This window comes from Rattus rattus, chromosome 16 (assembly GCF_011064425.1).
Source record: "Rattus rattus isolate New Zealand chromosome 16, Rrattus_CSIRO_v1, whole genome shotgun sequence".
NCBI classification, from domain to species: domain Eukaryota; kingdom Metazoa; phylum Chordata; class Mammalia; order Rodentia; family Muridae; genus Rattus; species Rattus rattus.
The window spans coordinates 5,518,701-5,546,389 of NC_046169.1; the positions used below are offsets into that span (position 1 = coordinate 5,518,701).

The following is a 27,689-nucleotide window of genomic DNA, read 5'->3' on the forward strand; positions in this document are numbered from 1 at the left end:
GTGTCCTTCCTTCACAAAAGCAGACAACAGCACTCATGTTGTGGGCGTGTCTTTCCAGGTACCAGCCAGAACAACCTAATCTGGTATACCAGATGGCCAGAACCACCGATGAGCTAGACCAGGTAGACCAGAATGAGATGGTCAGTGCCAGTGAGTCCCAGACAGGCTTTTTACCAGCAGCTGAGAAGTTTTCTCTGAAAACCATACTCTCACCCAAGAACATGGAGCCATCCAAATTCTCAGGGCTAATTGTGAACATTTCAGCCGGCCTTCTAGGTAAGAGTTCCCGTTTTTCCTGGGAAGGGTTTGGAGTCTGCCTCTGTGGTGCTGTGTGGCTTCTGGTCCTCAGGAATGAGAGTAGGGTAGGGATGGGGGAGGTGTCTGTTTGGTACCCAGCTGTGACATCAGCTTTTCCCATGAATTCCCATGGAGTTCATGATACAGACGTAGTCTCCTTTTGGAAGATTTGAAGATTTATAGGAATATATATAAATATTATACACGGGGAATTTCTCCAATCCTTTTCTGTCTCACAGCCGTTCTTATCATCACGGTGTGCATCGTGGCCGTGCTTGGAAGAGAGGCCCTGGCTGAAGGGACGCTGTGGGCAGTCTTTGTAATGACAGGGTCAGTCCTCCTCTGCATGCTGGTGACGGGCATCATCTGGAGGCAGCCTGAGAGCAAGACCAAGCTCTCGTTTAAGGTGAGCAGCTTGGCAGGCCTGTAGAAAATGTACTGATGGGTCACAAGCGTACTATCTCTGCCAGGGAGCTGAACCTTTGTGGCTCGGCCAGTCCTGGGAGTTTCAGGGGGTGGGCAGCTTTTGCCTGCTAACCTCAGGGGCCCTCAGAGCATAAAATGTCTTGTTAAGACAGGGCCTGTCTCTAGAAGCAGGAGCCCCTATGTCTTCCCGGTCCTCAGTTAGTACAGCATACTTTGTCTCTAAGGACCTCTTGTTAAATATGCCTGGCATTGCTTGGCCGTGGAGGGGACCAAGGCAACTTCAGAATAATAATAATAATAATAATAATAATAATAATAATAATAATAATAATAACAACAACAACAATATCAACAGCAACAGCAGAATAGTTTGACCTTGGGGAGAAAATGGATAGCCCTCTTCTAGTCTCTCTACAAAGAGTGTTTGGTCAATTCTGTTTGGAGTGGGTTGTTGAGTTTGCCAACAGACCTGATGCCCCCTCCTGTCTCTGCAGGTACCCTTTGTCCCCGTACTTCCTGTCTTAAGCATCTTTGTGAACATCTATCTCATGATGCAACTGGACCAGGGCACGTGGGTCCGGTTCGCAGTGTGGATGCTGATAGGTAGGTGATGCTGTGTGTCTTGCTGAGTGATTCCCATTCGGTATCCTGGCTTCTCTCGGGGTCTACTCTATAAGGCCGCACATTTTCCCCTCCTGCTTCCTGACTGGCTAGTTAATGTTGCAGAACCTGCCTCCTCTCACCTTAGATAACACGAAGAAATCTGAGTAGTCAGTGGCTTGCTCTAAAACTCCTGATGTGTTGTGAAATCTTCCTTTAGATACATTTCATAGGCCCAAGATAGTTCTCTCTCCAGGCTTATCTTGAAGTTATAAACGCATGAGGTAAGAGAGATAGTTATTAACAAAGCACCTACGTGGCCAGTACCTGGGCCGTGTGAGCTCTAGGCTCCTCTGAGTGTGTGGGAGGTGCTGAGAAGCTCTGGATGGAACGGCAGCTCCCTTGTTCCTGACACAAGACAATCGGGGCTTGAGGCAACTTGGGGATTGGGTACAGTTTAGTCCGTGTTGTCTGCTCGGGTGCTGGCCAGCCCACACTAGGGCTGATCTTGTGTCTTTCCCTACCGCCAGCACGCCACCCTGTCCCCAGCCCCCACCCCAGGCATCTGACGCTGGGGCTGTAGGAGCTGGTTTCAGTCCTTCTCATTCCCGTGTATGGTGGCCCGGGGGACTAGCCCTGGGACCCTGGGAGCTTATGAGAAAAGTCTTGCATTATTTCTTTGTACATTCCAGGGACCAGTCCTCGTTGGCTTTAAAATCTAGAGAGGTGTCCATAGCTCACTGTGACCCATTTCTTGGTGGTGGAGGTGTGGGGTCTTTACCTGAACCCCTCTTGCCTAGGCTGCTGAGCTCTCAGGACTGCACTCCTGTGTATGCTGCACAGGTGACCCTCACTTAGCCATGTGCTCCCAGTCCCTTGGGGGTCCGGTTGTTTGAAGCATTGCTGCAGATGCAGCGAGCCCTGGATGCTGGGTCAGTACTGGGCGTTGTCCTGTGACGCTACGTCCCTTGCCGTTGACTGTCTCCTTCAGTCTAGTGGGTTGCTTAGAAAAAGCAGAGCTACTAAGCCAGTGTAGGCAGAGGACCAGCTTGAAGTCCCAACCTGGGAAGTGAAACAGTGTCTCTCTGGTACTCTGAGGCCACCTAGTGGTGGGCAGCAGCTCAACATCTTCCGAGACCTTCCGCCTATTCCGCTGCGCAGGGAGGCAGGATGTAAGTAGCTTTACTGCAGTGGAAGGGGGACAGTGACCTTGGCTAATCTCATCTGGGGCCTTGTGTTGCCTCTCCAGGTGCTGGGGTCTTGGGGTGCCTCTCCTGGGCAGCCCCCCTGTGGGTCTGTCATCCCCGCCCACTCGTTCATTCCTCTGTTCTCTTTTCCCATAGGCTTTGCCATCTACTTTGGCTATGGGGTCTGGCACAGTGAGGAAGCATCCCTGGCTGCCGGCCAGGCAAAGACTCCTGACAGCAACTTGGACCAGTGCAAATGACCCGCAGCCCCACCCACCAAGGTGACAGCGGTTGACGGGTGCCGGCAGAGGCCTGGGACCCTCACACTCTCTCCCCTCATGCCTCGGGACCAGCTCACGCCCCCAATGTCACCAAAGCTGGTTTGTAGCCTCAGCCATAGCTGACATGGCCTGGTCAGACAGCCCTGCAGCCAGCTCCAGAGATCCTGGTCACTTCTGGACAGTTCCTTGGTTTTTCTCCTCTCCCTCTGAACAAAGAAAGCAGCCCTTCTCCCTGCCAGCTGGGCGCTATGCTGCTTCGGCCCCAGCAGAAGGGAGGCCCCCTTCTCCTCTTATTCGGGAAGCAGACCTCCCTCCCTCCCTGGGACCACCCTGCGTACACTCATGCGTACACTCCAGAGGGTTAGTGGGCGTCTATCTCCCTGTCAACCCAGCCAGGACAGCCACCTGACCCCAAGATGCGAGACCAGCCCCGTGAGGAAGCTGCCTCCCAGCAGTGCAACCCGACAGCCCATCAACTATACCCAGAGGACCAACAGGCCCGCATCTTACTGCTTTCAGCTGGGGTATTAGGATGGGGCCCTGATCCGCATAGAGGCTTCTGGACCAAGCCCAGCACAGTGTGAGCCGTTCTCAGGCGCAGAAAACGGGAGGTCCCTGGAGTGATCGATTGTATCAAGACTGGATGGCCAGCTCTGCTCACGTGGACGAGCGACATTCTCTAGCCTTATGCTTAGCAGGCCTGGGTCAGCTTCTGCTGCCCTTGGTATCTGTCCTCCCTGTCCTGAGTCACTGGAACACGAGGCTGTATCAGTAGGATTGTCATTCTCTCAGGTCTTCCAAGGTTCTTCGGACAGGTGGCACCCAATACGGGGTGGTGACGCTCTTCTAACCGCTGACGCGAAGGACTGCTGTGGGGGTCCTCCAGTCGCTTGCTGTGAATCACTCCACTGGATTAACTTGGGGCTCATTGTTGTTAATGTAACAACCTTGGGAGATGGTCAAATAATTACCGAGTGCCATATCAGCTTGTGGTTCGTGATGTGCACTCTGCACAAGAGGTGGCTTGGGGTCCTACCGCTATCCCTCCTGTAGCTGTGGTGCCTTTGCCTGCCGTGCTACTGGTAAGATTTCTACCCTGGCCTGGACCTTCTGCTCCCGAGTCTGCCTTCATTTCCCCTCCCCCATGCTCCTTATCTCTCTGGGTGAGGCCCTAGGGCCTACACCTCTTCACTTACTCTGTGTAGATAGAAAGGATGGCGAGTGAGTGCTGGTGGATTCCGGGAACCAGCAGGGCGCCCCTCCTCCACACCCACGCCAAGACGACAGGGCGGGGAAGGCTGGTGTCTTAGACTAATGTTAATGCTGTTTTTAAAGCCTAGCTTTCTTTCCTGTCTGGCCTTTGACCCATGTCTGGTGGAAACCGGCCGGGTAAACTGATGACACTGTCTTCCCCTCTGCTCTGGAAGGTTCTTGGGAATGGCCGGAGTTGGTGGAACTGGCCTGGCACAGAGCCTAGTGGTGGAGCACTTGCCTAGCATATGCAGGGCCCCAGTGCTCCGGAAAATTAGAGAAACCGCCCGGTTGCTGTGTCAGCCAGTGGAGGGCAGCAGAGCAGCCAAGAGCCAGGCATCGTGCCGGGCCCTGACCCCCATCCAGGCACTTTGTCTCATAGGCTGTCTGAGAAAACTTCAAAGGGAGTATTATAAGACCCTAAACGTTGAGTTTCTAAAGGTATTTAAAGTTATGTAGATTGGTGCTGTAAAATATTTTGATAAATATTAACTTATTTCGTTCGGGTCTTAATTACCTGTTGTCTTCTTAGGGCCTGTTAGTTATGTCTGGGTTGGTTTTTTCCCCCCCTTGTTACTTACATAGGCAGAGAGGGAGGGCCCAGTGAGGTGTTGGGAGAATTAGGTTTCACTCTGTAGCTGCCCTAGTCTAGCCTCTGCCTCAGGCTCCTGAGTGCTAAGGTCGTAGGTGTGAGCCTCCTCTCCTCCTGCTAAACTGTCTCCTCGCTTTCTGGATGAAACTTTCCTGTCTAAGGCAGCTGAACAATGTGTTTACAGTTGACATTTCAGCCAGCAGCCTGGATCCCACCAAGGGGAAAGATATATATATATATGTTTGATCCGCCGACAGCAGTGGTGGCAGATCTGCTCTGTGTGTTTGACTGTGTGACACAGGAGCAAACACAGGCCTTGGCTGGGGGTGGGGGTGGGGGTGGAGGTGACATCCTATACCCATTTCCTAGTCAAGATAAGATACGCGGGGGTGACTTGCCTAGTTAGTCGATCGGCCACTGAGCTTTTACTAAGTGTGGACAGTTACCAGGGAAGCTCTTTTGGGGTGCACGGGAACAATGAAGCTTGGAGGGAGCCCCTAATATGCTTTTTTATTACGCCCCCAGTTCCTTCTCCTGAAAGGAAAACAGAAGCCCCCAAACCCAGACAACACATACACACATCCCTCCGGACCCACAGTAGGTAGGGTCGCGTCTCCTAGCCTCCCATCCAAAGAAGAGTCCCATTGGATTTCAAAGCGTGGCCAGTATTTCCTACCTGGTTGGGACTTAAACATTCTAAAGACAACTTCCCATGCCTTACCTTCAACTAGAGTGTTCACATTGGAAAGACCTATTTTCTCAGGAGCCTGTGCCCTTCCTTCTTGTCTCTGGGTCGAAGTTCATGAAGAAGCCAATACCCAGGGAGCTGTGCTTAGGAGTGGGGCCCAAGATGTCTCCACCTTTCAGAAGGTGGCCCCAGTGGTGGTGGTGGTGGTGGTAGGGGTGGTGTCTATAGACATTAGGCCCCTGTGTATATGCTTGGAAGGGGGTGCACACCTATGCCCATCCCCCATCCCTGCCCATACCCTACAGCCAGACCTTTGTGGATTTATTTTGCAAACAAAGAAAAAGTAAGGGTCTGGCCCCGGGCAGTTTCTGGATGTTTGCTGGGCTTATACTATTCTCAGTTGCTCACAGTTTGGCTTTACAGAATGCAAATTTTGCCCGTCATCTCATACCTGCATCTGACCGTCAGCCATCCAGTTCCCCTGTGCTGAGGATTTGGCTCCAGACACCACATGCCAACCACCTACCTGAGGCTTGGTGGCCAGAAGTGACTGCAGGACCATGGCAGGACATCAGGCTCCTCCACCTGCCCCTAGTGGGCAAGGGTTGGACATCCCCCCTCCCAAACCCCCACTCCTGAGCACAGCCAATGTGTGCACACCAAAGGGAATATATGACACACTCCACCCTGTCCACTACCTGCCACTCTCATGCACAGGGCTGGGAATACCAGTGGCTATGTTTGTGGGTTGGCCCTAACCCCAGGCAGACATTCTGAGTTGGGTAGTGTTCATAGTCTCCTCTAACAAGGAACTTGCCCAATGCTGGAAGAAGCTTAGAAACAGCAGAGACTGGGTTCCTGGGATAAGCGTGGACAAGTCCCACAGACCCCTCATATCTACCGGCCAAGCCACGGGCACCGCTGGCCTGTGCACCTACGTACAATGAAAACATGGCTGGCTCTCGCCGGGGCTCATCCTTTCTGACTTGAATGTCGCATGTCCCCACAGACACTTATTTCATTCTAATAAAAGCTTACTGTTTTCTTGGTACCCAAACACTAAGGAATCTTAGTGGGGATCTCAGTGCCAGGATACTTGAGTCCAGGTATGGTTGAGGTAGCCAAGTGAGTGGCCAACAGAGAGTACATGAGCCATGGAACTGCTACAGAAGTCAAAGTCAGCGGTGAATGTATGTTGTGTGCGGTTATTTTATGGAGTTCAAACCGTCCTGTCTGTTTGGCCTCATGAGAAGATTGTAGTGAGGCTCCTGGGGGAGAGTGAACGGTCCATCCCTTCAGCTCATTTTGGTGTGTGAAATGTGCAGGTGAAATGTGCACCAGTCCAATGTGGTTAGGATGAAAATTTTAAGGCAAAAAGAAAAAAAAAATCAGCTGGTTTTCACCTCCCTTATTCTAGCCCGGTCTGGCCATATCCGCTGCTCCATTGAACTGGAAGAATATGGTGTGGCCAAGGGTCTTGGGACATGGTGACCAAGGAGCCTTCCTGGACCATCCTGTTACATGTGCTGAATGGCTAGCAAACGAGCCCGGGGGGGATGAAAAGACCACGTCCAGAAATGTTCTCAGGGCGCTGGCGTGTCCAGCAGGGTCAGGAAGCGAGATTTAGGAAGAGACATCATGCAAACTAATTTATTGACAAGTGTTACCTTTGTGTTCCTTGACAAGCTTTTTTGCGTTTGGGACTTATTTAACCATTTGAGAAGTTATAATATATCTTTGTATTTAAGGTATTTACTGCTTTGTTTGTGCCTTGCAGCTTCGATGGGTTTAAGGTTCACAGAGGGTCATGATACTAATGAGGGCTGGTTTATTAGCAAACCTGAGCAGTTAAGTGGTTTCTCCAGGACAATTTTTTTACTTCTACTGAACACGGAGCCATTATTAAAAGAGTTATGTGTGGATTTTCATTATGTAAATTGTATATATTTTTTTGCTTGTTCGAGGTTCTATTTTTCTAATAGTCTTCTTACAGTTTCTTACAATGACATTAGATTAAGTCCGATACTAACTGTAAATCAAGCTGGTCTCTGTTGGATTCCCGTGGATTAATTCTATTTTATTTTAAGGCCAAGTGCAGGTGTCATCCATCACCCTTTTAAGAAATGTGAAACTTGTGTCTCCCCTCGTGGCTGAATACATTGTACACTGGCAAACCCCCTCCCATCCCTGTGTGTCAGAGCTATTTTGTGGTACATTGTGTCATGCTTCTGCAGATGCTAATAAATCCTGTCTGGCTTCCATGCACACTGTGTGATCTCAAGTGGGCTGGCGCTCTTGCCTGCTTCCCAAGAGTGTTCATTCCGAAGGGGCAACGGTCTGTTTGACATCTTTAGCATCTTTCCACTGCGTGGGACACAGCCGGTGGCTTTATTTCTATGGTGTGGATTTTTCTAGAAGCCATTTGGGAAAGGCTTTAGGCCTGTACTTCTAGATCCCAGCTGTCTCCCTACCCCATCCCTCCAGACTCCCCTGGGGTTGGGGCTACAGAGTTCATCAGCCATTGGACTTAATTGAACCAGACGACTTGGGTCTCAGCAAAACCCCTCAGTCCACAGGCACGGGAGATTTGCCCTTGCTGTCACACACACACGATCTTGGAGGACACAGGTTAAAGCAGAGGACAGGCCAGGGATGAGATTGGAGTTCATCCAAGGATGGTTATATACATTCCCATGCACTCTACGGAAGGGGACACTCATTCATTCCTTTATTCATTCATTCACTTGTAGCACAGGAGAGAGGTTCAGACAGCTTGATAGGGGCAGTGGTGGCAGACACTCAGGAGTACAATTCTGGCTCCCTGGCATGGGCCAGATCAGAAATAAGTGTCAGGAATAAGGGTACACGTCACACACCTGACCACCTGGGGGCGCAGATCCCTGAGCTTCGGTGTGAAAATAGTGATGTGCAGTGTTGGGGGTAGTAGCAATTTGGGGATCTGGGTTTCTTTTACAGACTTAGGGATGTTCTAAGAGTATGTTTCCATTGTAATCCCAGGTGTGGGATGTGCGGCTGCTTCAGATTGTCCACAGCAGCTGACTATGTTTTGCCTCATGCTCTAGCAGGGGCATGATTTTGCCGGCTGCTCTGTTTCTGACATTAGGTGATGTTTGGAATTCCGGGGACTCCCCCCCACCCCCCCCGAGAGGCAGTGTGGGTTGGCGGTCGGTTGTGGTTTGTTAAGTAGTCGTGCGTAAAGATACAACAAGAAGAAATTAGATATCCTGACAGTGAAGATCAGACTTTGCCTCCCAAGGAACTTGATGCCCCTAATCAACAGCCAGGGCTACACAGAGAAACCCTGTCTGGAAAAATAAAAAAGGAGGAGGCTACCATTCCAGTCAGCTCATTTTGGGCCAAGTACAATCCAGACCACGGTTCCTGCAGCTCCACCGTGCCATCTAGTGGGTGACATTGGATGCTATGCTGTTAGCCTGTAAAGGCCATCAGCAATTTTCAGAATATCCTCTCCATTGTGGGGTTCTGAGGGGATGTCCTGGGCTGCAAACCTCCCCTCATCCTGTTCGGCTATGAAACACTTTCAGTGAGCCAAATCTGTCCCCTTGTGGCTCAGTATTCTAGGGGTAGAAGAATTCATGTGGTCCCATAGCCTTGTCTTTCAGCCACATCTGCCATCTGCCAGCGACACAGAGCTGGGCAGAATGTGAGGCTGCCGCCAGGAGGACTAGAAATGGTGTGTAACCTTATCGGTCCCTGCTCAAAAGGAGCCATTTTGTTCCACTGAGTTAAACTTGCCTACCAGGCTAGAACATAGGGTAAACAGACAGGTACACACATGCACAGTCGATGCAGACCCTAGGCTGGGCAGACTCTGGACCTGGTCACCCACCGTTCATGAGAATGCAGGGAGAGAGACAGAAGACACCCCAGCTGTTCATTGATACCATGTACTGATGTAGGATCTGCTATGAGGGTGACCTTCAAGGCTAACTCTAGGGAGGGTGCCTTCTGATGCCTGGGTTCCTACTTGAGATGATACAGATCTCCCGTATAGGTGAGCTGGGGTCCTCAAGACTCCTTGGTGCGGAGGTGGTGATGAAGGGTTGAATTCCTAAGGTTCCTCTGCCCTCACTGATTCCCCTGTGGGAGGGAACATCGTTCCTTTCTGCTTCTCATTTTCTGAATACACCAGGGGCCGGGTGAGCCTCCAACTCCTTTAAAAATGCTGGTGCAGGCATCAGACTGTTTACCACATGGGGTGGTGCTGAGGACAATGCTCGGTGGCTACCATACTGTGAGGGAACTCGATATCCCAGGAAAAACTAAGGTTAGAATATACTGACCATTGATGCATTGATCAGCATTCCCTATCCATAATTTTGGAAGCTTGGGTGATCTGCAGGACATCACAGGGGCATCATGGGACCAGAGAGTGACATGAACTCGGGGGCTGCTACTGGGCTGTTCACACAAACAGATTGGTTGAGATCCTCCTTACGTCCCCACGCACTCCACCAATGTGAGCACAGGAAGTGGAAAACTCAGGTCTTCCTCGTGATCCCCCCCCCCAAGCAAGGCTGGGCACCTGTGGGACATGCTAGGGCCAGGTGAGGTTGGACAAACTGGCCATAATCCACAAGAGTGGCTGGCAGGATAGGGAGAGTGGCTGATTCCAGATTGGAAGGAGCTAACGTGTATCTCAGCCCCTGTGGTGGTTTGAACACGGGTAAGCCCATAGGATCGTGTATTTGCATGCTTCGTTCCCAGTTGGCACACTGTTGGGAGGATACCGGAAAGACTGGTGCACAGCTTTGGACTTGCCGAGTCTGGGAGCAGAGGCGTCTCTAGACTTTTCTTGGTTCCAATCAACCCTAGCACACACAGGAGAGGGTACGCGCATGCCTTTGGCTTCCTTGTTGCCATCTCAAGACTGAACAAGATTCGTCTCTAAGTTACACAGACCACATGAACATCATGGGAAGTCCCCCAGGTTCATTTTAATAATCTTTAGAGTTCAACACAAATATGGAACAGTTAACTGGAAGGGGGCAGGACAAAGAACACTGTGCCCCCTTCAACTAATCCCAGAGTACCTGACCTCAAGCCCCAAACCCGCCCTGACATCGCAGGAATGTAGCCCCAGCCCGAGGCAACTGAGTTAGTGCCAGCCAGCGGGACCTCCTGACTCCATGAAGAACCTAGCTGTTTGGCAGGCCTGTCTGTGGCAGGACGGGAGGACGCGGTGTCCCAACCTGGGAAGGAAGACAGACGCGGGGTTTCCACGCCGAGAGGTCCGGATGGTACCAGCATGGAGACAGAGGAATCATGGGAGAGGCCATAGCAGCTCTGGCCACCTGGATCTCAGAACTTAATTCAAATGGGGCACCATACTTGATGGGTGTCTGGGATGGAGAAACAAAGCCAGGGCCATGGGGAGATGTATTCAAGTGCCCAAGGTCGAGGCTGATTAGGGCAAAGCTCTAGTCCACCTAATGAGGGTACACAGATCTAACATCGCTACCACTTCAAGCACAACAGCCTAACGTACTGTACCACATCCTATAATCACATCGAACTCTGTATTGCTGAGAACCTGCCGTCGGCGGGCACAGCTGAGGAGGCGGGTCCTAACTCGGAGAGCTAAGCGGCCAACCGAACGTAACGTCCGCAGGCTGTGCCTGCTAAAAGAACAAATAGTTGTGTGTGTTGAACTGACATGGCATGAGCTACTCTTAGGGGATGCCCAGCTTGGTATCCCAGGATCATGCAGAGCCAAAGGGAAAAAAAGACCTGTTTCTTCTCTGTGTATCTACCGTGCATGCCTCCAGAATGGGCGAGACCCGCGGAGGGTGACTACAGTCAGATGCACCCGAGACCAAGGAAGCCCAGCTTGGAGCCACAGGAGGGATGTTGACCACACTTGTCTCGGTGTCAGGTATGTGTGTCCTTGGAGTGCCTGACACCGTCTTCTTGGCTCCGTGGCTCTCCTCATCTTGGGCCTGCTCCAGACAGACAGGCCCATGCTTAGAAAACGGAGGGTCTCTTGTCACATACAGGAAACAAAGGCATCATTCAGCGCGGCACGGTACTGCCCGTTAAAACTACTTCTCTTTTGTGGGTCATGCTTCTAATCTTCCACAGCACTACATGAATACCTTTCATGTTCTAACTCTACCTCATTAGAGACGAAGGCCAGTCCAGTGGCTGATGGATGCTGACTGGCCGTTTCACTGCGTTCCCTTGTTTGGGAGAGCCTTCTGGGGCTAAGACGGGACCACAGCCAGGTGCAGCCCTGGTGACCCTCCAGCAGAAGGGACATGATCTAGCACCTTTAGAACTGGCTTCCTCACCCCACCCTTTCCCCAAGAGAGAAAGGCTGGTTTCCGGAAGCCTTGACTAGAACCCCTGAGCCATCTTGATGTGCAGTGATGGGGTCGAGTCATAGAACCAAACTGAAAAATGGGGGTGTTGCCTATGAGAGGCGATGGTTAGGGCCATGTCGGCCCCTACCGGAACTCCTCCTCCATGAGGATGGGTCATGCATGGTCTAGATAGTCTCCGAGTTCATGCTTACCCTCATCGCAAAGGTCGCATGCGTCCGTGTTTTCCTGAGGATGCAATAATATCTTAATGGTGGATTTGCAAGGTGCCATTTGGGTTTGGGGGCGGGGAGCAAAACTGGTGTTTTCAAGATTATAATGAATTGATAAGGGGAAAAACATTGGCCAGACCATGTGATCCCTCCGGTCCCCCCCTCCCCCACACCCTGCGACATTTTACCTCCTTGGGATGGGAGAAGTCATAATTAAATCCTGCAATGGGCTGAGAGTGACCCCACCTCGCGTTGGACTAAGAAGCTAGTTGCTCCAAAGGCAGTTACCATCTACAAATCGCTGGTGTTTAGGGTAAGCAGGGTACCACTTGGTCTCATGCTTGCTTGCTTGCTTGATTTTTCTTTTTTTTTTTTTTTTTTTTTTTTCTATTTTGGGTAGAAATATCTCCAGGAAACTAGATAGAAATGCATTTTTCATTTCCCAATAATTCTTAGGCACAAGTTAGAAAACTGCTGACCGTCGCTAAAATATGTCAGCACATCGTGTGTTATATATGTATATATATATAAAAAAAAAAGCAATTCGGAGACGCCGCAGGTGTGTACCCACGCATCTGAATACACACCCGCGGCGGTGCAAGGAGGGTTTCGAGTATTCGAAAAACGGAGCTGTTTGTGGCTGACCTAAAGTTCCGCTGCGGAACTCCGTCTCTCATGAACAATTGGAGCTGTTTCTCTTTTGCTTCTAACTATACTAAAGCATTTTGGTTTTGTTTTTGTGTTTTGCTTTTGGACACCAGACTCTGCTGCTCACGCCTTCCTAAGCGCCAATACCAGGACGGTCTCACACGAGGGTCAGAGAGGACTCTGCCTAAGATGCAGTATGCAGCTACTGAGCATGCGCACAGGGCAGCCACCAGCACCGGCCAGCACTCCCTCGGACGGACAGAAGCTTGAGCTCCTGTGGGTGGCAGGGTGATGTCATCTAGGTGTGGTACTGACTCTGGCTGGAGAGGAGGGTCCAGAGGAGGAGCCCCTGTACACCGGAGATGTCGGGGAGAGTTTAATCGGGCTGGTCGGGTCCCCAGTCTGGAGCTTCCAAAGTAGTTCCTCGTTGGTTCGGCTCAGTCTCTTCTTTTCCTGGGTCTCTTTCTCCACGTATTCCTGGAGATTAGCATTTTCCTCCGACAGTTGTCTGCGTGGAGGAGAACCGTAGTTAGCAGCGGGAACCATTGGGCGTACTAGTGACAGAGGCTGATAGGCGGAGGCCGGGGGCAATTCCCCATGGCTCACAGGTCTCTCTGCTGGGTTAGGGGGCAGTTGTGCACAGAGCAAAGAAAGGCTAGAGGCTGGAGTAGGAAGCGGGGAGATGGTAGGCCACGTGGGCTGCTGCTACGGCCCATAGGAGGGGTTGCTTATGGAGATTGCTTATGGCTGTGGTCAGGGTACTGACTAACAGCGCCAATCAGCCGGGAATATTTTCCCGTTACCTCCAGCCCTGAGTACGCGCCTCTGCGATTGAAGTCATTAGCTTGGCTGTAGAGTCGGTCTGTCTACATGTCTGTCTGCTGGACCACAAGTCCTAGAGGGCAGGGGTCAAGACTCTGTTATGTTCTTGGCTGGCGTTCAGCATGGCATCCAGAAAAATAGATGTTTGAGCACCATCGGCTGATAACGGGGGTGGGGGAGGGAGAGAAAGCAATCGTGTGTGTGTGTGTGTGTGTGTGTGTGTGTGTGATGTCATGGTGCTTAAATCGCTGGCTTTGCTGTGTGCTTTCAGTAATTTTTGTACTTTATGTGTGTGTTTTGGCTGCATGCATACCCAAGAATCATTGCATGCAATGCCTGTGGAGGCCAGAAGAGGGCGCGGGTCTCCTGGAACTGTTAACTCTAACAGATAGCTGTGTGCTGTCAGGTAGGTGCGGGGAATCAAACTTGGGTCTTCTGGAAGAGCAGCCAGTGCTCTTAACCACGAGTCATCTGTCTATTTCAACTTGTGTTTTAGAGGGTGATCGCTGCTTTCAGGAATCGGCCAGAGTAAGTACAAATACATTTTACAACTGGATGGGCTAAAGTCCCAGAAAGGTACTCTGGGCTGACGCCTGCACTTGCTGTCTGAGGAAAGGTGGCTGGGTATGTGTGGGCGTGTGAACAAGTGGCATGCCAGTGTATAAGCATGCACGTGCATCAGTGTATGTGTAAGTGTGAGCATGTGTGAGCACGCGTGAATGGATATATACATGAGTGTGTGCACATAGGCGTGGGCGTACACAGGATAACATATCATAACCACACTGAGGAGTCTGCCAACAGAGTGGGAAAAGGCGAAGGCCTCCATCTCACTCGGGCGACTTAGCCTTGCCCAGTATAATAACCTGCAGCCAGCCACAGACGCCACAGACATTTTCACTGCACTCTGAGCTGGGGTCAAGGGTGACCCAATCCTTCCTTGAAAGCAGGGCTCCTGAGGAAGGAGCCTGTAGGGAAGAGCTGACCCGAGTTTCTGGAATATTGGGGTTACCTAGCCATGATTCTCTTTAGCTGGGGACTTTAGCTGATGCTCTTCTCCTAATCTCTAGGATGAAATCTTCCTGCTCTGGGGCCCCTGCTTCCTGGGCTTGTGGTCCTCACTCACTTCTGGGGAACGGGGCCGGCTGGGATGCAGAGCTGGGATGTGTACCATGGGGTCGCAGCCATCTGCTTTTCTTCTGATCAACTGAGAGGCGCCAGGAGATTGTTCAGACTGGATGCTGGGACATGCAGATGTTCCGGGAAAGCCACTTTGAGAAGGATGTAGTGAGAAACCGGGCTCACCCACCTGGTAACAACCGTGTTCTGGTCGATCCTTGCTTTGAGGTCTTCGTTCTGCTGCTGGAGTACCTGGATCTTTTCTTCCAGGATGATGTTCTTTTCCACCTAGGAAAGAGACACCAGTGAAGAAACTCCCACTGGATCAGTGGCCTTGGCTTTTGCACTTTGGAGGGTTTCCAGGAACAGGACTTTGCTAACCGCTCTGTGCAAAGCTTTTGTGGGCAGGAAAGTCAGGGGAGATGGATGAGGGACCAGCACTGCTCTTTTCGGAAAGACAGAACAGAAAATGCCAGAGTGTGCTCTGTAGGTAGTAAAAAGCACTGTGGTACATAGTTAGACACTCTCTCTCTCTCTCTCTCTCTCTCTCTCTCTCTCTCTCTCTCTCTGTCTGTGTGTGTGTGTGAAAGAGAGAGAGACAGAGACAGAGAGAGACAGAGAGACAGAGAGAGATGGAGACAGAGAAACAGAGACAGAGACAGAGAGACAGAGAGAGACAGAGACAGAGAGACAGAGGCAGAGAACATATGTTTCTTTTACAATGAATATTACAGGTCACTTTCATGGTCAGAATCAGGCTGTGGATCCCAGTTTGACCAGTGGGTCTGTGGTCAACTTCAGGGAATTCCTGTTCCTTGCACATGTATTCGGCCCTGCTCAGGTGCTTCTGAATGATCAGGGCTAGAGAGCCAAGGATAGTGGGCATATTTTGTTCCTTTCCCGACAGAACAACAAAGCCAAGAAGCCTAGACATCTACAGGTCTAGATGAACTTCTTTGTTTTTGAAGATACAGAGGCGAAGGTCAGTTCTGTAAAGCAGAGAGAGGAAGCCTTGGCGCCCTATTGGGAAAGCCTTTCACAGTGAACCTTTCTCCAGTTTAGGTCATCTCTCCTTCACTGTGGGATCCAGCTGATGAGTGCGGTCCTTCTGACTTTAGGATATTTTTTAGAGGCTTTACTCTGTAGCTCATGCTGGCCGGAACTCGCTGTGTGACTCAGGGTGCCCTGGAATACATGTCAATCTTCCTGCGTTAGCTTCCCAGCTGCCCCCTGCAATTACTGGGATGAACCACATGCCTGGATTGCCCCGTGAAAGAGGGTGGTGCAATGACTGTTCCTGTAGCTAATCTTTAAAGAACACTACAACTAATTCCTAACCCTCGAGTAGGGCTTAGGAATCCTTGTCAAGGACAGATAGGGTAGCAAGGCACCCTACCTGGCCTTCATCTTTGGTCCCAGGAAGTAGGAAATAATGGATTCCCAGGACAGGTAGTCATGTAGGCCTTTTGCAAAGCCAGAACATGGTGTAACATAGCCAGCCCAGCCCAGGGGCTTGTGGGTGGCCCTAAGCAGACAGGAAGTTGGATGGCTGCTTCAAGCATCATCCTAGCCAGAAGAATATGGCAAGATCAGGTCTGTGCAGCCCCTGGGTCCGGGGTAAGTGCTGGGTTGCTGGGATGAGCTACGTGGCTCCTAGTGTCCAGGAGAGTGGCAACAGACGCACCTGTCTTCCCACTGCCTGGAATGAGCCTGCGCAACAAGAGACGCCAGCAACGGAGAGGAACATGGACCAAATGCAGCAGGCGCTGCCGGGTCGGCTCCTGGTTTGGGTAAGCCGTTCGCAAAGGATGTTTCAAAGATAAACAGGGCTGAGATGTCTAGTAACTAACTCATAGGTGTGATACACGTCTATAATCTCAGCACGCTGGTGGTGGAGGCAGGGGGATCACAAGTTTCAGACCAGCATGGGCTACATAGCAAGCCCCTAACTGGGGGTGAGGGTGGGGGAAACCTGTTCATTGGAAGAGGGCTATAGAACACTGTACAAGATAAAATTTGGGGTGTGTGTGTGTGTATGTGTGTGTGTGTGTGTGTGTGTGTGTAGGGGACAGGGGTATTAAGACACATCTCTGTGAAGTGTTAGCAGTAGGAGGCATATGATATTTTAATTTTCGTATTTTCATTTATCATATTTTATAATTTCCTATCTTGTATACATTCTCTCTTCCTCTTTCATTGTAGCAAACATTTAAAAAGTCACAACAACAAATGGGGCTGGAGAGAGGACTCAGCTATTGAAAACATGCATGGCTCTTGTGGACCTGAATTTGGTTCCCAGCACACATGCCAGGCAGTTCATGATTTCCGGTAACTCCAGCTCCAGGGGGATCTGGCGCCCTCTTCTGGCCTCAGTGGGTACTACACCTACCTGCACACACCTACACACAGACATGCACACACATACATAGTTTTGAAAAGCTCTTATCTGGGTCTTGGGCTTCCAGGAGGGGGCAAACACTGCTCTGTTTCCTGAGGCTAGTTCCCAGGAACCCAGCTGAGAACCGAGGTGCAAAGTCTTTGTTTTGAACTGGATGCTCCTGTCCCTACAAAGGAGCCATGTTGAACCCCTCTCCCCCAGGTGCAGTACCAGGACATGGCGTCTTTGGAGGTGATTAGCTCATGAAGGTGGAGCCCCTGCCCCGCCCCTATGACTGAGATCTCTGATCTTTCTGTCACGTGATAATTTGGGGGGCACTCTGCCAGGGTTGCCCTGCAGGCTCAGCCACTCACAGAGGTGCAAGTGTCCCCCTTCCTAGGCTTCTCTCTTGGGCTGTGGCAGCACCGATTGCCCAGGTTAGCTGTTGGGATGGGAGGACAGAGCTCTGCCCATGCCTGGTGCACAGCAGTCGTGGATAGATAGCCTTAGTGGTGGAAGGACATGGCAAAGACTGGTGAAGTAACCAAAGGAGGCCACCGGGACACCTTGTCAGAAGCCCTGGCTTTGTGAGAAGGGCTTCCTGGCTCAGGTATGAGTGTCCTGTTCACCTGTGAGCCACAGGCAGGGATGGGCGTACCTCACCGAACACTGCCCACAGTGAGAGTCGCGGCACCCTCTCTCTGGAGCGAGCAAGGCCAACTCACCAGCTTCTCCAGCTCGATAATCTTCTTCTCCTGCAGGTGGATTTGCTGGTTCTTCATCTCCAGCACCTGCTTCAGGCTCTGCATGTCTTCCTCCAGGTGCTGATATGGAGCCAGCGCGATCTACAAGGGCGGAGAGAGTGCGCTTCATTCCCGGCGCAACACGCCATGACCCAAGGCTACGAACCCGCCTGGTGCGATGTTACCCAATGTAGCAGGTGCCAGTGCCTCCGAGGAGAAATCCTGGGGTGACGCAGGCTCTGACCGCCCTCCCAGAGGACTTGATTCACAGAGGGGTTTCACATGCCTCACACGCCTGCGTCCGTAAGCTCATGCATAGGCGATAAACCAAGTGCTTCACAAAGCGATGGGGATGGAGGGAATCTCTCAAGGCTCCACCCACAGGTGAAGAACTATGGGTAATCACTGGCTACCAAGGGAGGGAGGATCAGTCTTCTCGTGGATTGGTTGGTTACCCAATCCCCAGTGGTCAGCCCTAATGAACACGTGCACATATGAAAAGCATTAAACGGGCTCAGCCGGTCCTGTCTGTCTGTGTGTCCGTCCATCCGTCCATCCATCCATTTGCCATGATAATAATCAAGGAAGAGGTCATGAGGCTAAGAGAGGGGCCATGGAGAAGATGACAGGGAAGAATGTGGGCTCATTGTATTAAAGATGCCAATCCTTATTTTTTTTTTTAGAAGGAACTATCTTTCTTATTTGTTTGTTGTTTGTTTATTTGTTATATGCATTGGTGTTTTGCCTGTGAGTATGTCTGCATGAGGGCATCAGATCCCCTGGCAAGGCAGTTACAGATGGTTGTGAGCCACCATGTGGGTGCTGGGAATTGAACTCAGGACCTCTGGAAGAGCAGTCAGTGCTCTTAACCCCTGAGCTATCTCTCCAGCTCCATCTGTCCTCTCCATCCTCCCCCACCTTTTTTCTTAGAGCCAGGGTTTCTCTGTGTAGCCCTGGCTCTCCTGGTACTCACTTTGTAGACCAGGCTGGCCTCGTACTCACAGAGATCTGCCTGCCTCTGCCTCCCAGATGCTGGGATTAAAGGCGCGAGCCACTACACTCTCACCTAGTTCCCTGTTTCTTTTTAAAAGCCGTTTATGAGTATGACCAGTGCGGCTGGGGGACATGAGCAGTAAAGGGTGGGACATCAATTTGAATTTCAGAGAGGCAACATTGAAAAAGATCCAAGCTAGCTGGGGCAGCTCAGGCATGTAAGAGAGTGCAAGAGAGGCAGGAGGGTGGGAAGTTCAAAGCCAGCCTAGGCGATTTTACAAATTCACAAGACTCTCTCAAAGTGAGAAGGAGGCAGGGGGAGGGGGTTAAGGCTTTGGCTCAGTGCTAGAGAACTAGCCTAGCACACACGAAGCCCTGGGTTCAATTCACTCCCCAACAGGGTAAAAACAGTATATTTCAATGCAAGGTGCACATCTTTAAGATTCACCTCTCTCCAACATTGCATTAGATGGTAGGTTTTCTAGCTATTTTTGAAAAAAAAAAAAAAAAAACTTCTTATAACTGACCTCTTAGCTGGCCCTGTGCAGTGCCAGCCTAAAGCACATCTGGGAAAGCAGGGTGTGGACCGTCTCCAGCCAGAGAGGAAGTTACATCATAGGTACCCAGTGACTCTGCCTGAGGGGTGCTATGGGATTTGGCAGAAATTTCGGGTGCTGGAGAGACCCAGAGTTACGGTCTGTCTTGGGGAGAGGCACTGTCAGGCCCTGAACACATATCCCGGGGATGTTGGGAGCCCTCCCTGCGGCAGCAGCGGCTCGGGGTGGAGCCCTCATCCTTGGGCAAGACTGCAGAGGAAGCCAGCTCACGTCCCCATGCACTGGGTGGCCTGGGCAGTCACGACTACCTCCAGTTGCTCCTCCGTGGTTTTCCTTAGAGCTTCCTCAAAGCGCTGGGCTCTGTCCCGCAGAGATTGGCTCTGAAAGGTTAGTGTGTCCACTTGGTCCTGCAAGTGACAACAAGAGATGTTCCTCCAGGGGCCACATGGATGGACGTAGTGGCAGCTGGGGGTGTGTAGGTTAGTTTTCCTTGACCTGTCAGGAGCTGGGAAGAGGGACTCTTCATTAGGGAACTGCCTCTATCAGATTGTCTGTGTGGTATTTTCTCCACGGTGGGTATGCTCAGCCCACTGTGGGCGGCACCATCCCTAGGCAGGTGGTCCCGGGCTGTGTAAGTAAAGTAGCTGAGTAAGCCTGTACAGCAGTACTCCTGTGGTCTCTGCATCAGTTCCTACCTCTAGAGTCCTGCCTTGGCTTCCCTCAATGTTGAGCTACAACCTGTCAGTCAGATAAACCCTTTCCCCTCTAAGTTGCTTTGGGTCAGTGTTTTTTATTTTTATTTACTTATTTATTTTCTGTATTTAAGTACGCTTTAGCTGTCTGCAGACACACCAGAAGAGGGCATCGGATCTCATTACAGATGGTTGTGAGCCACCATGTGGTTGCTGGGAATAGAACTCAGGACCTCTGGAAGAGCAGTCAGTGCTCTTAACCACTGAGCCATCTCTCCAGCGCTGGCTCACAGAGACAGGGAAGTAAACTAGGACCCCAAAAAGAGAAGGCCGCCTCGGGTTGGGGGATTTAGCTCAGTGGTTAGAGCGCTTGCCTAGCAAGCGCAAGGCCCTGGGTTGATCCCCAGCTCCAAAAAAAAAAAAAAAAAAAAAAAAAAAAAAAAAAAAAAAGAAAGGGGTTGGGGATTTAGCTCAGTGGTAGAGCGATTGCCTAGCAACGCAAGGCCCTGGGTTCAGTCCCCAGCTCCAAAAAAAAAAAAAAAAAAAAAAAAAAAAAAAAAGAGAAGGCCGTCTCCCCTTCTCCAGACTCTCATCCCAGGCTCACTGCTGACCTTTTGACCTCAGGGCTGGGCTGTCCTATGAGGGAGGGGAGCCACCCGTTCTCATCCAGTTTAACACTCTCCCCATTAGACCAGCCCCATCTTGGGCAGCGGTCTGTGTGTGCTAAAGGAATAATGGCGTGCCTGTGGCACACAGGGCTCCTTCCTGTTCAGCCTCACGGCAACTGTGGCTAAGGAGACACCCAACCTCAACCGCGGTGACAATGTCACTATAGCAATGAAGTGTGCTGCCATCAAATTTGAGCTCTCCGTGACTAAAGAGCACCTCTTCCTCCACAGATCATTCACTGAGGAGTCCACGGTTACCCTAACCAACCACCCTGTTTCTGCTGTATTAAAACAGGGGCAAGTGGCTCTCAGAAACTCCTCTGGCCTTAGCCGTGACTGGAAGGAGATGGGACTCGTAACTGAGGTGACTTTGCACGACAGGCCCACATATGAGCCTGCTTGCCAGGCTGCTTCCTTCATTCACCACAGCAGAAGGCTTCGGTTTTCACACTTCCTTTGCAGCCCTGGCTGTCCTGAAACTCACTCTGCAGGCCATGCTGGCCTCGAACTCAGAGATCTGCCCGCCTCTGCCTCCCAAGTGCTGGGATTAAAGGCTTGTGGGCCACCACCACTTGCCTGCCTTTTCCTTTTGAGAAACAAAAGTCCCCATATTGCTATTAAATGCTAGTACTGACACAGGGACAGCATAGCTGTCAGTGGGACTTTGTGCTCATGAGCGCTAAGGAGTGGAGAATGTCAGTTTGGAGAGGCTCCTCAGGGGCAGCACTGGGCTACGTCACCACTGCCCTCACCTTCCAAAATGGACTATAAAATACCTGGTGCTACCCGACTCCCACATCAATAATGACTACCCGGAATTTAAATAATCCAACCAACATCTTTCGGCCTTGTTCACTCTTCAGAACAGATCCACAAAGGACCGTTACAGCAGTCAGGGCAGGGCAGAATGGTTTTCAACCCTTGATGGCTACTTGACGTCATTCGAGTGATGGACCCGTCTTGGGTCCCTCAGAGGTCAACAAATGGCAGGCTAAGAATAGATCTCACACTGCCAGGAGTTCCTCATTGAAGTTGTTGCCCTCTTTGCCTCTCGCTACAAGCCAGGCCGATGTTAATTCCACCCCACACTCTGCTCTCCTTCATCTGCTCACATCTGGAGAAAGCTATTATCCCCATTTTACAGGTAAATAACTGAGGTGGGCAGAGGTTGCATCGTTACCCCAGATCTCAAAGCTAGTAAGAACTGGAAGGGTGGGGATCTGAACCTCTACCTACCCAAACTAGCAATCTCTCTAGCTGCCCAGTGGCAACTCGGAAGTTGGCTTTGGCGACTCTACCCTCCCACACCCCACACCCAGCTCAAAAGGTTTCTGCTGGGTGGAGAATTAGAGCATAGAGAATTACATGGCCTTTGGCTGATGACAGGAGAGGACTCGGGGACGTGACAGACGAGCACACTGCTGTTGTGTGGCTCTATGTTTCCTGCAGTGTTCTCGCTATGACCCTGGCTTCCTTTTGGGATGGGCTCATTATGACAGAGATGTCATCAAATAGGCAAGATCCCTGCACACACGTTACAGTCATGGGAACAATCTTCCCGATTTTCAGACATGGGTGATCACGACATTGAAAAAGCCCTGTCTTCTCTGGAGTCAGAGTCACTGGAGCTGGGATCACAGCTGGGCTGTCACATCCCTGTGGGACCCCAGGGAGCTCCCTCTAGTACTGGGGCTGCTTTCGGCTCTTTAACAGCGAGACTGGCGGGTCTCAGAAGGCAGGAAGGAGACGAATGTGCCTGGGAGACCCCACACTATCCCCTTGAGGACCAGGGAAAGCAGAATGGGTGATTTTTCATCCCACCCATCTCCAGGTAACCTAAGTCCCTCTTAAAAAACACCACCAGGGTGAGCCAGGCAGTGGGGGCACAGGCCTTTAATCCCAGCACTCAGAGGCAGAGGCAGGCAGATCTCTGCGTTTGAGGCCAGCCTGGTCTATGGAGTGAGTTCTAGGACAACCAGGGCTACACGGAGAAATCCTGTCTTAAGAAAACCTCCCAGGGTGTGGTCTACCAATTCCAGCCTTCATAACCTCATTGTTCTCTAGAACGTTCTCCTCCCACCCTATCCCTTTTATCCAGATACCTCTGACCCAGCAAATGCCCTACTAACTTAGTGTTCTCTGACTGCAATATTCACGAGGCACAGCGGCTTCTCGGAGCTGTGAAGAGAGAGGGAATATGTCTCCTTTGTCTCCAGGTTCTAATACGCAGCAGGGGTCAGATAAATGTTTGCAAGTGAGCATAACGCTGCTGTGGCTGTTCCGACACCAGCTCCGGAAGCAGGGGAAACAACACTGACCTGTAACGACAGCCTCAGCTTTTCAAAGTTTTCTTCCAGCTCCTTCTTCTCAAATTCATGGGTAGACATCAGTTCTGGGAAGAAGAGAGATGACATCAGATCGCTAAGTGGGTCTTTCTTTTCAAAAGCATAAAACAGTGCTGTTTGGTCCAGGGGAGGACAACGTGACTTCCGGTCATGCTGGACGTCTACAGCAGACTTCCGGTTCCTCCGCTCCTGTGAAATTGACTGTGATGATCAGACCGTGAATTCTGAGAGAGAGAGGTGATCAGGGGACAGGGCGACGAGGGGGAAAAGAAAGAAAAGAGGGAGAGAGTGCGTCCAAGCTCTTCTGTATCCTGCACAGTCTTGGCCCCGTGAGAACCTTTGCGAACAGTGCTGGCTGAATGTCCCACCTTTCCTAAAGGTGAAACAGTTGATTTTCTTCCGTTCCCAGGATTTGCCCACGCCACTTCAAAGCATCCACCTGGGGCTGAGGAAGGAGCTTCTCAAGGTGGAATCGGAGAAGACACCTAGCCAACCATACTTGATGTTGAGTTCATGCTGTGGACAAGGAATCAGTGCTGTGTCATGGAGGGCATCCTGGTGACCTCTGGGCCACACCCCGAGGACTAGGGATGCCCGGGATTTGCTTGAATAGAGATCAGCTATAAGACACTTGGCCAGAAGGAAAAGATCAACTGCTCTGCTATTTCTTGGGGGATCTGGGTTGGGGGGTCACCCTGCTCTGTGAAAAGCCTCATCCCAGCAATAATGGTAAGTTACACAGATGGAGTGATGTAAGCGTTTAGGCAAATGCTGTCTGTTCCCCTCTGGACGGAAGAGTCTTATTAGCTGGATGAAGCTCATATCATCCTGGCTAGACCAGCGGTTTGTTTTTGTGGTCTGACTAGAAGGGTGAACGGTCTCCTTAATCAGCCTAGATCCCTTTCTTGGAGTGAGGGAGTTTGAAAAAGCAACAATTACCGTCTGGGTTGCCATGAGCTGTAATTAGGAAAATCTGTGTGGTTTCCCTCAGCTCAAAACTTTAGCTAGCGGTGACTGGGGTGGTCTAGAATCCAGTTTTCATAGCCAAGCTTTACACCCGTGAAAAGAAATAAAGTTTGTGTCTATTTCACTGGCTTCATGTTTTTTTACACTTATTCCGTGTCTGTGAGTTTGCATACGTGTGTGTGTATGTGCCATGTGCACGCCTAGTGTCCAAGGAGGTCGGAAGCACTGGAGTTATAGACGGTGGTAAGTGGGTGCTGGCCACTGAGGCTGAGTCCTCCGCAAAGTCAGCAAGTGCTGTTAACCATTGAGCCATCTCTTCGGCCCCTGATTCTATTGACTTTATATAAAAAGCCTTGCCTACCTGCCTCTGTTTATGATTAGTTCCAGTGGTTCCTGAGATCATCACCATATTACAATGAATGTTAAGGCCCTATTGTACGGACCACATTATCTCAGCATCGTATATAATCCAAAGGTCTGGGGTGTGGAATCTAAGCAAGATTTCATTTGTCAGAACAACAACAACAAAAAGTCTACCAGGCTTAATGTGTGGGGGAAGGGAGGGGATGTTATAATTTATGGAATCCGTACCTCAAAGTCCCTAAGGCACCGTGTCTGTTGCTTTGGAACGGGCACTGCCAGAGGCTCCCAACACCCTGAGGGTCATTGAATACGACTGTTTACTACACAATATTAGCTTCCTATAATCCATTTCTTTATATCAAGGCCACAGAACTCTGTGCTGTCGGCTCTCTAAAGTGATTCTTCCTGCACATTAGAGTTTTTGGAAAGTCCTGATGAGTGGGACAAACCAAGTCAGATTTTCGGAGCTTAGGATCTATGTGCCAATCGTCTAAAGACAACAACGGGTTTTGAGGTCGCTTTAAATTTGAAGCTTAGGGTCAGGACTCAGGTGCTGTACTAAGCCAGTTCTCAAGAGAGAACTCTTGTCTCCACTTTGGGCTGCTGGGAAAGGTTCTGGAAAGAGGTTACAGCACAGGTATCAAATACCGTACGGTGAGTTTGTTGCTAAAAAGAGTGTTTTTAAAACAATAAAACCTGTGGTGGTGGCACAGGCCTTTATTCCTAGCATTAGGGAAGAAGAAGAAAGGGGATCTCTGAATTTGAGGCCAGCCTGGTCTATAGATCCAGTTCAAGGACAGCCAGGGCTACCCAGAGAACCCCTGTCTCCAAACAACAACAATAACAACAACAACAACAATAACAACAACAACAACAATAACAACAACAACAACAAGACTCTGTACACTTAAATTTGCTTCATGACTATTGTGGACAAAGAGTCAAACTCCAGAGACACTGCTCCTGCCTATGAACATCACGAAGACACTTCATTTTATCAAGCCATAAGCAGGAAAAGGCCTAAGTTGTCTTTCCTGTAGAAGAATGGCCCCTGAGTCTGACTCCACCTCGAGTCCTCCAAGGAGCTCTAAAACACCTCACGTCCTCATTGCATGTGGACTCAAGGCTGGTAAGAACTTTAAAGGGGATTTTAAAATTGACTCGAGGTTCTGATAACTCTTTTGGAGGAGAGAAATAGAGGCCTGGGGCTGGGGCTAGAACCCAGGGCCTGCTGCATGCTAGGCACGACTCCCCAGCCCTGCCTGAAGCCTTGCTTACTTGTCCCCAATGCACCCAGGCATACCTTGGACTTTGTGGTCGTGGTCATCCTGTAGGATGGTGATGGCGACGGTGTGGTTATTTTCCATCTCCAGCAGGGCAGCCTCATGGCTGGCAGTAATGTCTTCCACCTGAAGGAAAGGCATGGTCACTGGCTATGCAGAGAGCCGGGGTGGCTGACAGGAATATCCATGTTGCTTGGGAAATGTAGGTGCAACTTAATGGGAAGAGAAAGTCAGTGGCCCCACCTGTGTCAAGTCACTCTGCTGGGATGACAGACGATCCCAGTCTAGTACCAAGGTAAAGTCAGGATTTGCAGGTGACACGGTATTTCCTGGAGTCACTGCCACAACCTGGCTCACTGCAGAAAGACAGACGTTCCGCTTGGCTGGGCAGTGGTGGCGCTCGCCTTTAATTCCAGAACTCCAGAGGCAGAGGCAGGCAGATCTCTGAGTTCGAGGCCAGCCTGGTTTATAGAGTGAGCTCTAGAGACAGCCAGGGCCGCACAGAGAAACCCTGCCTCAAACTGCCCCCCTCCAAAAAAAGATGTTCCACTCAGTAAGGGCTGTTCCAGCCACCTCTGTAGAGCCCCGGGCCATCACACACTCTTCCTTTACCCTCAAAGGTAGTGGTGGGGCAGGAAGAAGAGTTCTCCATGATTCTTCTCAAAGTTTCCCAGTATCGGGGAGTGGAAGCTCCTCTGCCCTAAGCTATCAGTTAGAGTCTACCTCATTCTACCCTCAGGAGGGAGGCGTTTCTGTGCCCATTTTGCAGATAAAGGAACCGAGGCTTAAGTTTAATACATTTCACCCAACAGCTAGAAAGTTGCAGAGATAAACAGTCCCCCCCCCCCGCCCCCGGCTCTGTCTGACCCCAATGGTGCTGCTCTCCCAGATACACAGTGACAGCCTCCTCCCAAGGTACCATTAGCAAGTGCACCTTTTGGATCCTCTCCGCAGTTCCCAGGCGAGGCCAGCAGGGGAGGCCAGCAGGGGAGGCCGGCAGGGGAGGCCAGCAGGGGAGGCCGTCAGGGGAGGCCAGCAGGCTCACACATGTCCCCTGAACGGAGGGCCTAGACCTAAGCTTGCCTTCCAGACTGCCACCTGCTGGGCCTCTCTCTGACCAGGCCATCTGGGGCTGCTCCTGTGAAGGGTTTCCCACTCTCACTGGTGTGCAGCCTGCTCCAGATGTTTCTGGCATCACTTTTGGGTTTTTTGGTGCTGGCGACTGAACCCAGGGTCTTGCACGTGCTGAGCGGCCGCTCTGTCAATGAGCTACACGCCCAGCCTCATTTTCATGTTTTCGGAATCCGTTACCCAAAGACTGCACTGCCTACCCCGTTTATTGACTACTTATTTAGGGTTTTTTTGAGACAGGGTTTCTCTGTGCAGCCCTGGCTGTCCTGGAACTCTCTCTGTAGACCAGGCTGGCCTTGGACTCGGAGATCCTCCTGCCTCTGTCTCCTGAGTCCTGGGACTAAAGGTGTGCACCGCCACCCTGGGCCTGCCAATGGCTCCTCCTGATCCATCATTACCTTGATCCATTTACTGTCTGCAAAAACGATTCCCGTCTTTGTTTTAACTTCAAATATATGCCGTATTGGAGTCATTGTTCAGGATGTTCTCTCCCCGTGACGGCCTCTCCTAGATGTATTACATGATATGATGCTTATCCAAATTCCTCGTCAAGAATCCCATATGCTGCCACCACACAGTGTGGTGTATAGATTATGTGTGCACATCTGTCTGCACCCAAGCCTTCACATCTGAAACCAGTTTACAGCAACGGAAATACTGGGAAAAACCTGGAACACAAAACCTTTTTCTGTTCCATGTTGCCTTGCAAGTAATTTAAAAATCCAGTGTGCTTCCTGGCCTACAATCGTGTGAAAACCTGACATTTTAAAACCACAAATCTAGAAAGAAAGAAAAAAAAACCCACGTCTAGATCCCAAGGACTTTGGTGGACCAATTAAGGACACATGGCTTCTGGCTGACGATATTTGGCCACTTTTGCAGAAATCTCATATAGAGGAAGATATGTCCTCTACAATATAGAAGGAAGATATGTGTTATTTTCAGTAAAGGAAGCCTGCTTTGATCACACCTAGGAGGGCAAGCATGTGAATGCACAGGTATGTATGTAGTACCCAACAAGGCCATGAGAGGGCATTAGATCCCCCAGAGAAGGCGGTTGTGAACTGCTCAGTGTGTGGGCACAGA

General features: G+C 50.8%; 2 protein-coding genes and 1 long non-coding RNA gene across 3 annotated transcripts in view; 2 read left to right on the top strand and 1 right to left on the bottom strand.

Annotated features, from left to right (window-relative positions):
- The window catches only part of Slc7a1 (solute carrier family 7 member 1), a 31,574-nt gene extending 27,032 nt beyond the window's left edge, over positions 1-4,542 (top strand). Inside the window, 4 exon segments of the mRNA XM_032886507.1 lie at positions 59-276; positions 537-703; positions 1,218-1,326; positions 2,667-4,542. Coding sequence (XP_032742398.1) covers positions 59-276; positions 537-703; positions 1,218-1,326; positions 2,667-2,770 — 598 coding nt within the window. The 3' untranslated portion in view covers positions 2,771-4,542.
- A 429-nt stretch (positions 4,543-4,971) lies between these two features.
- On the top strand, positions 4,972-7,587 carry LOC116885277. The gene is made up of 2 exons (XR_004386000.1): positions 4,972-5,519; positions 5,854-7,587. It is a non-coding gene; the product is annotated as an uncharacterized LOC116885277 (long non-coding RNA).
- Positions 7,588-10,276: 2,689 nt separating this feature from the next.
- Positions 10,277-27,689, bottom strand: part of Mtus2 (microtubule associated scaffold protein 2) — a 44,862-nt gene continuing 27,449 nt past the window's right edge. Inside the window, exons 4-9 of the mRNA XM_032886382.1 lie at positions 25,493-25,598; positions 22,834-22,907; positions 19,464-19,562; positions 17,588-17,707; positions 14,676-14,773; positions 10,277-13,052 (exon numbers count right to left, since the gene is read on the bottom strand). Coding sequence (XP_032742273.1) covers positions 12,839-13,052; positions 14,676-14,773; positions 17,588-17,707; positions 19,464-19,562; positions 22,834-22,907; positions 25,493-25,598 — 711 coding nt within the window. The 3' untranslated portion in view covers positions 10,277-12,838. The remainder of the gene's footprint in view (positions 13,053-14,675; positions 14,774-17,587; positions 17,708-19,463; positions 19,563-22,833; positions 22,908-25,492; positions 25,599-27,689) is intronic.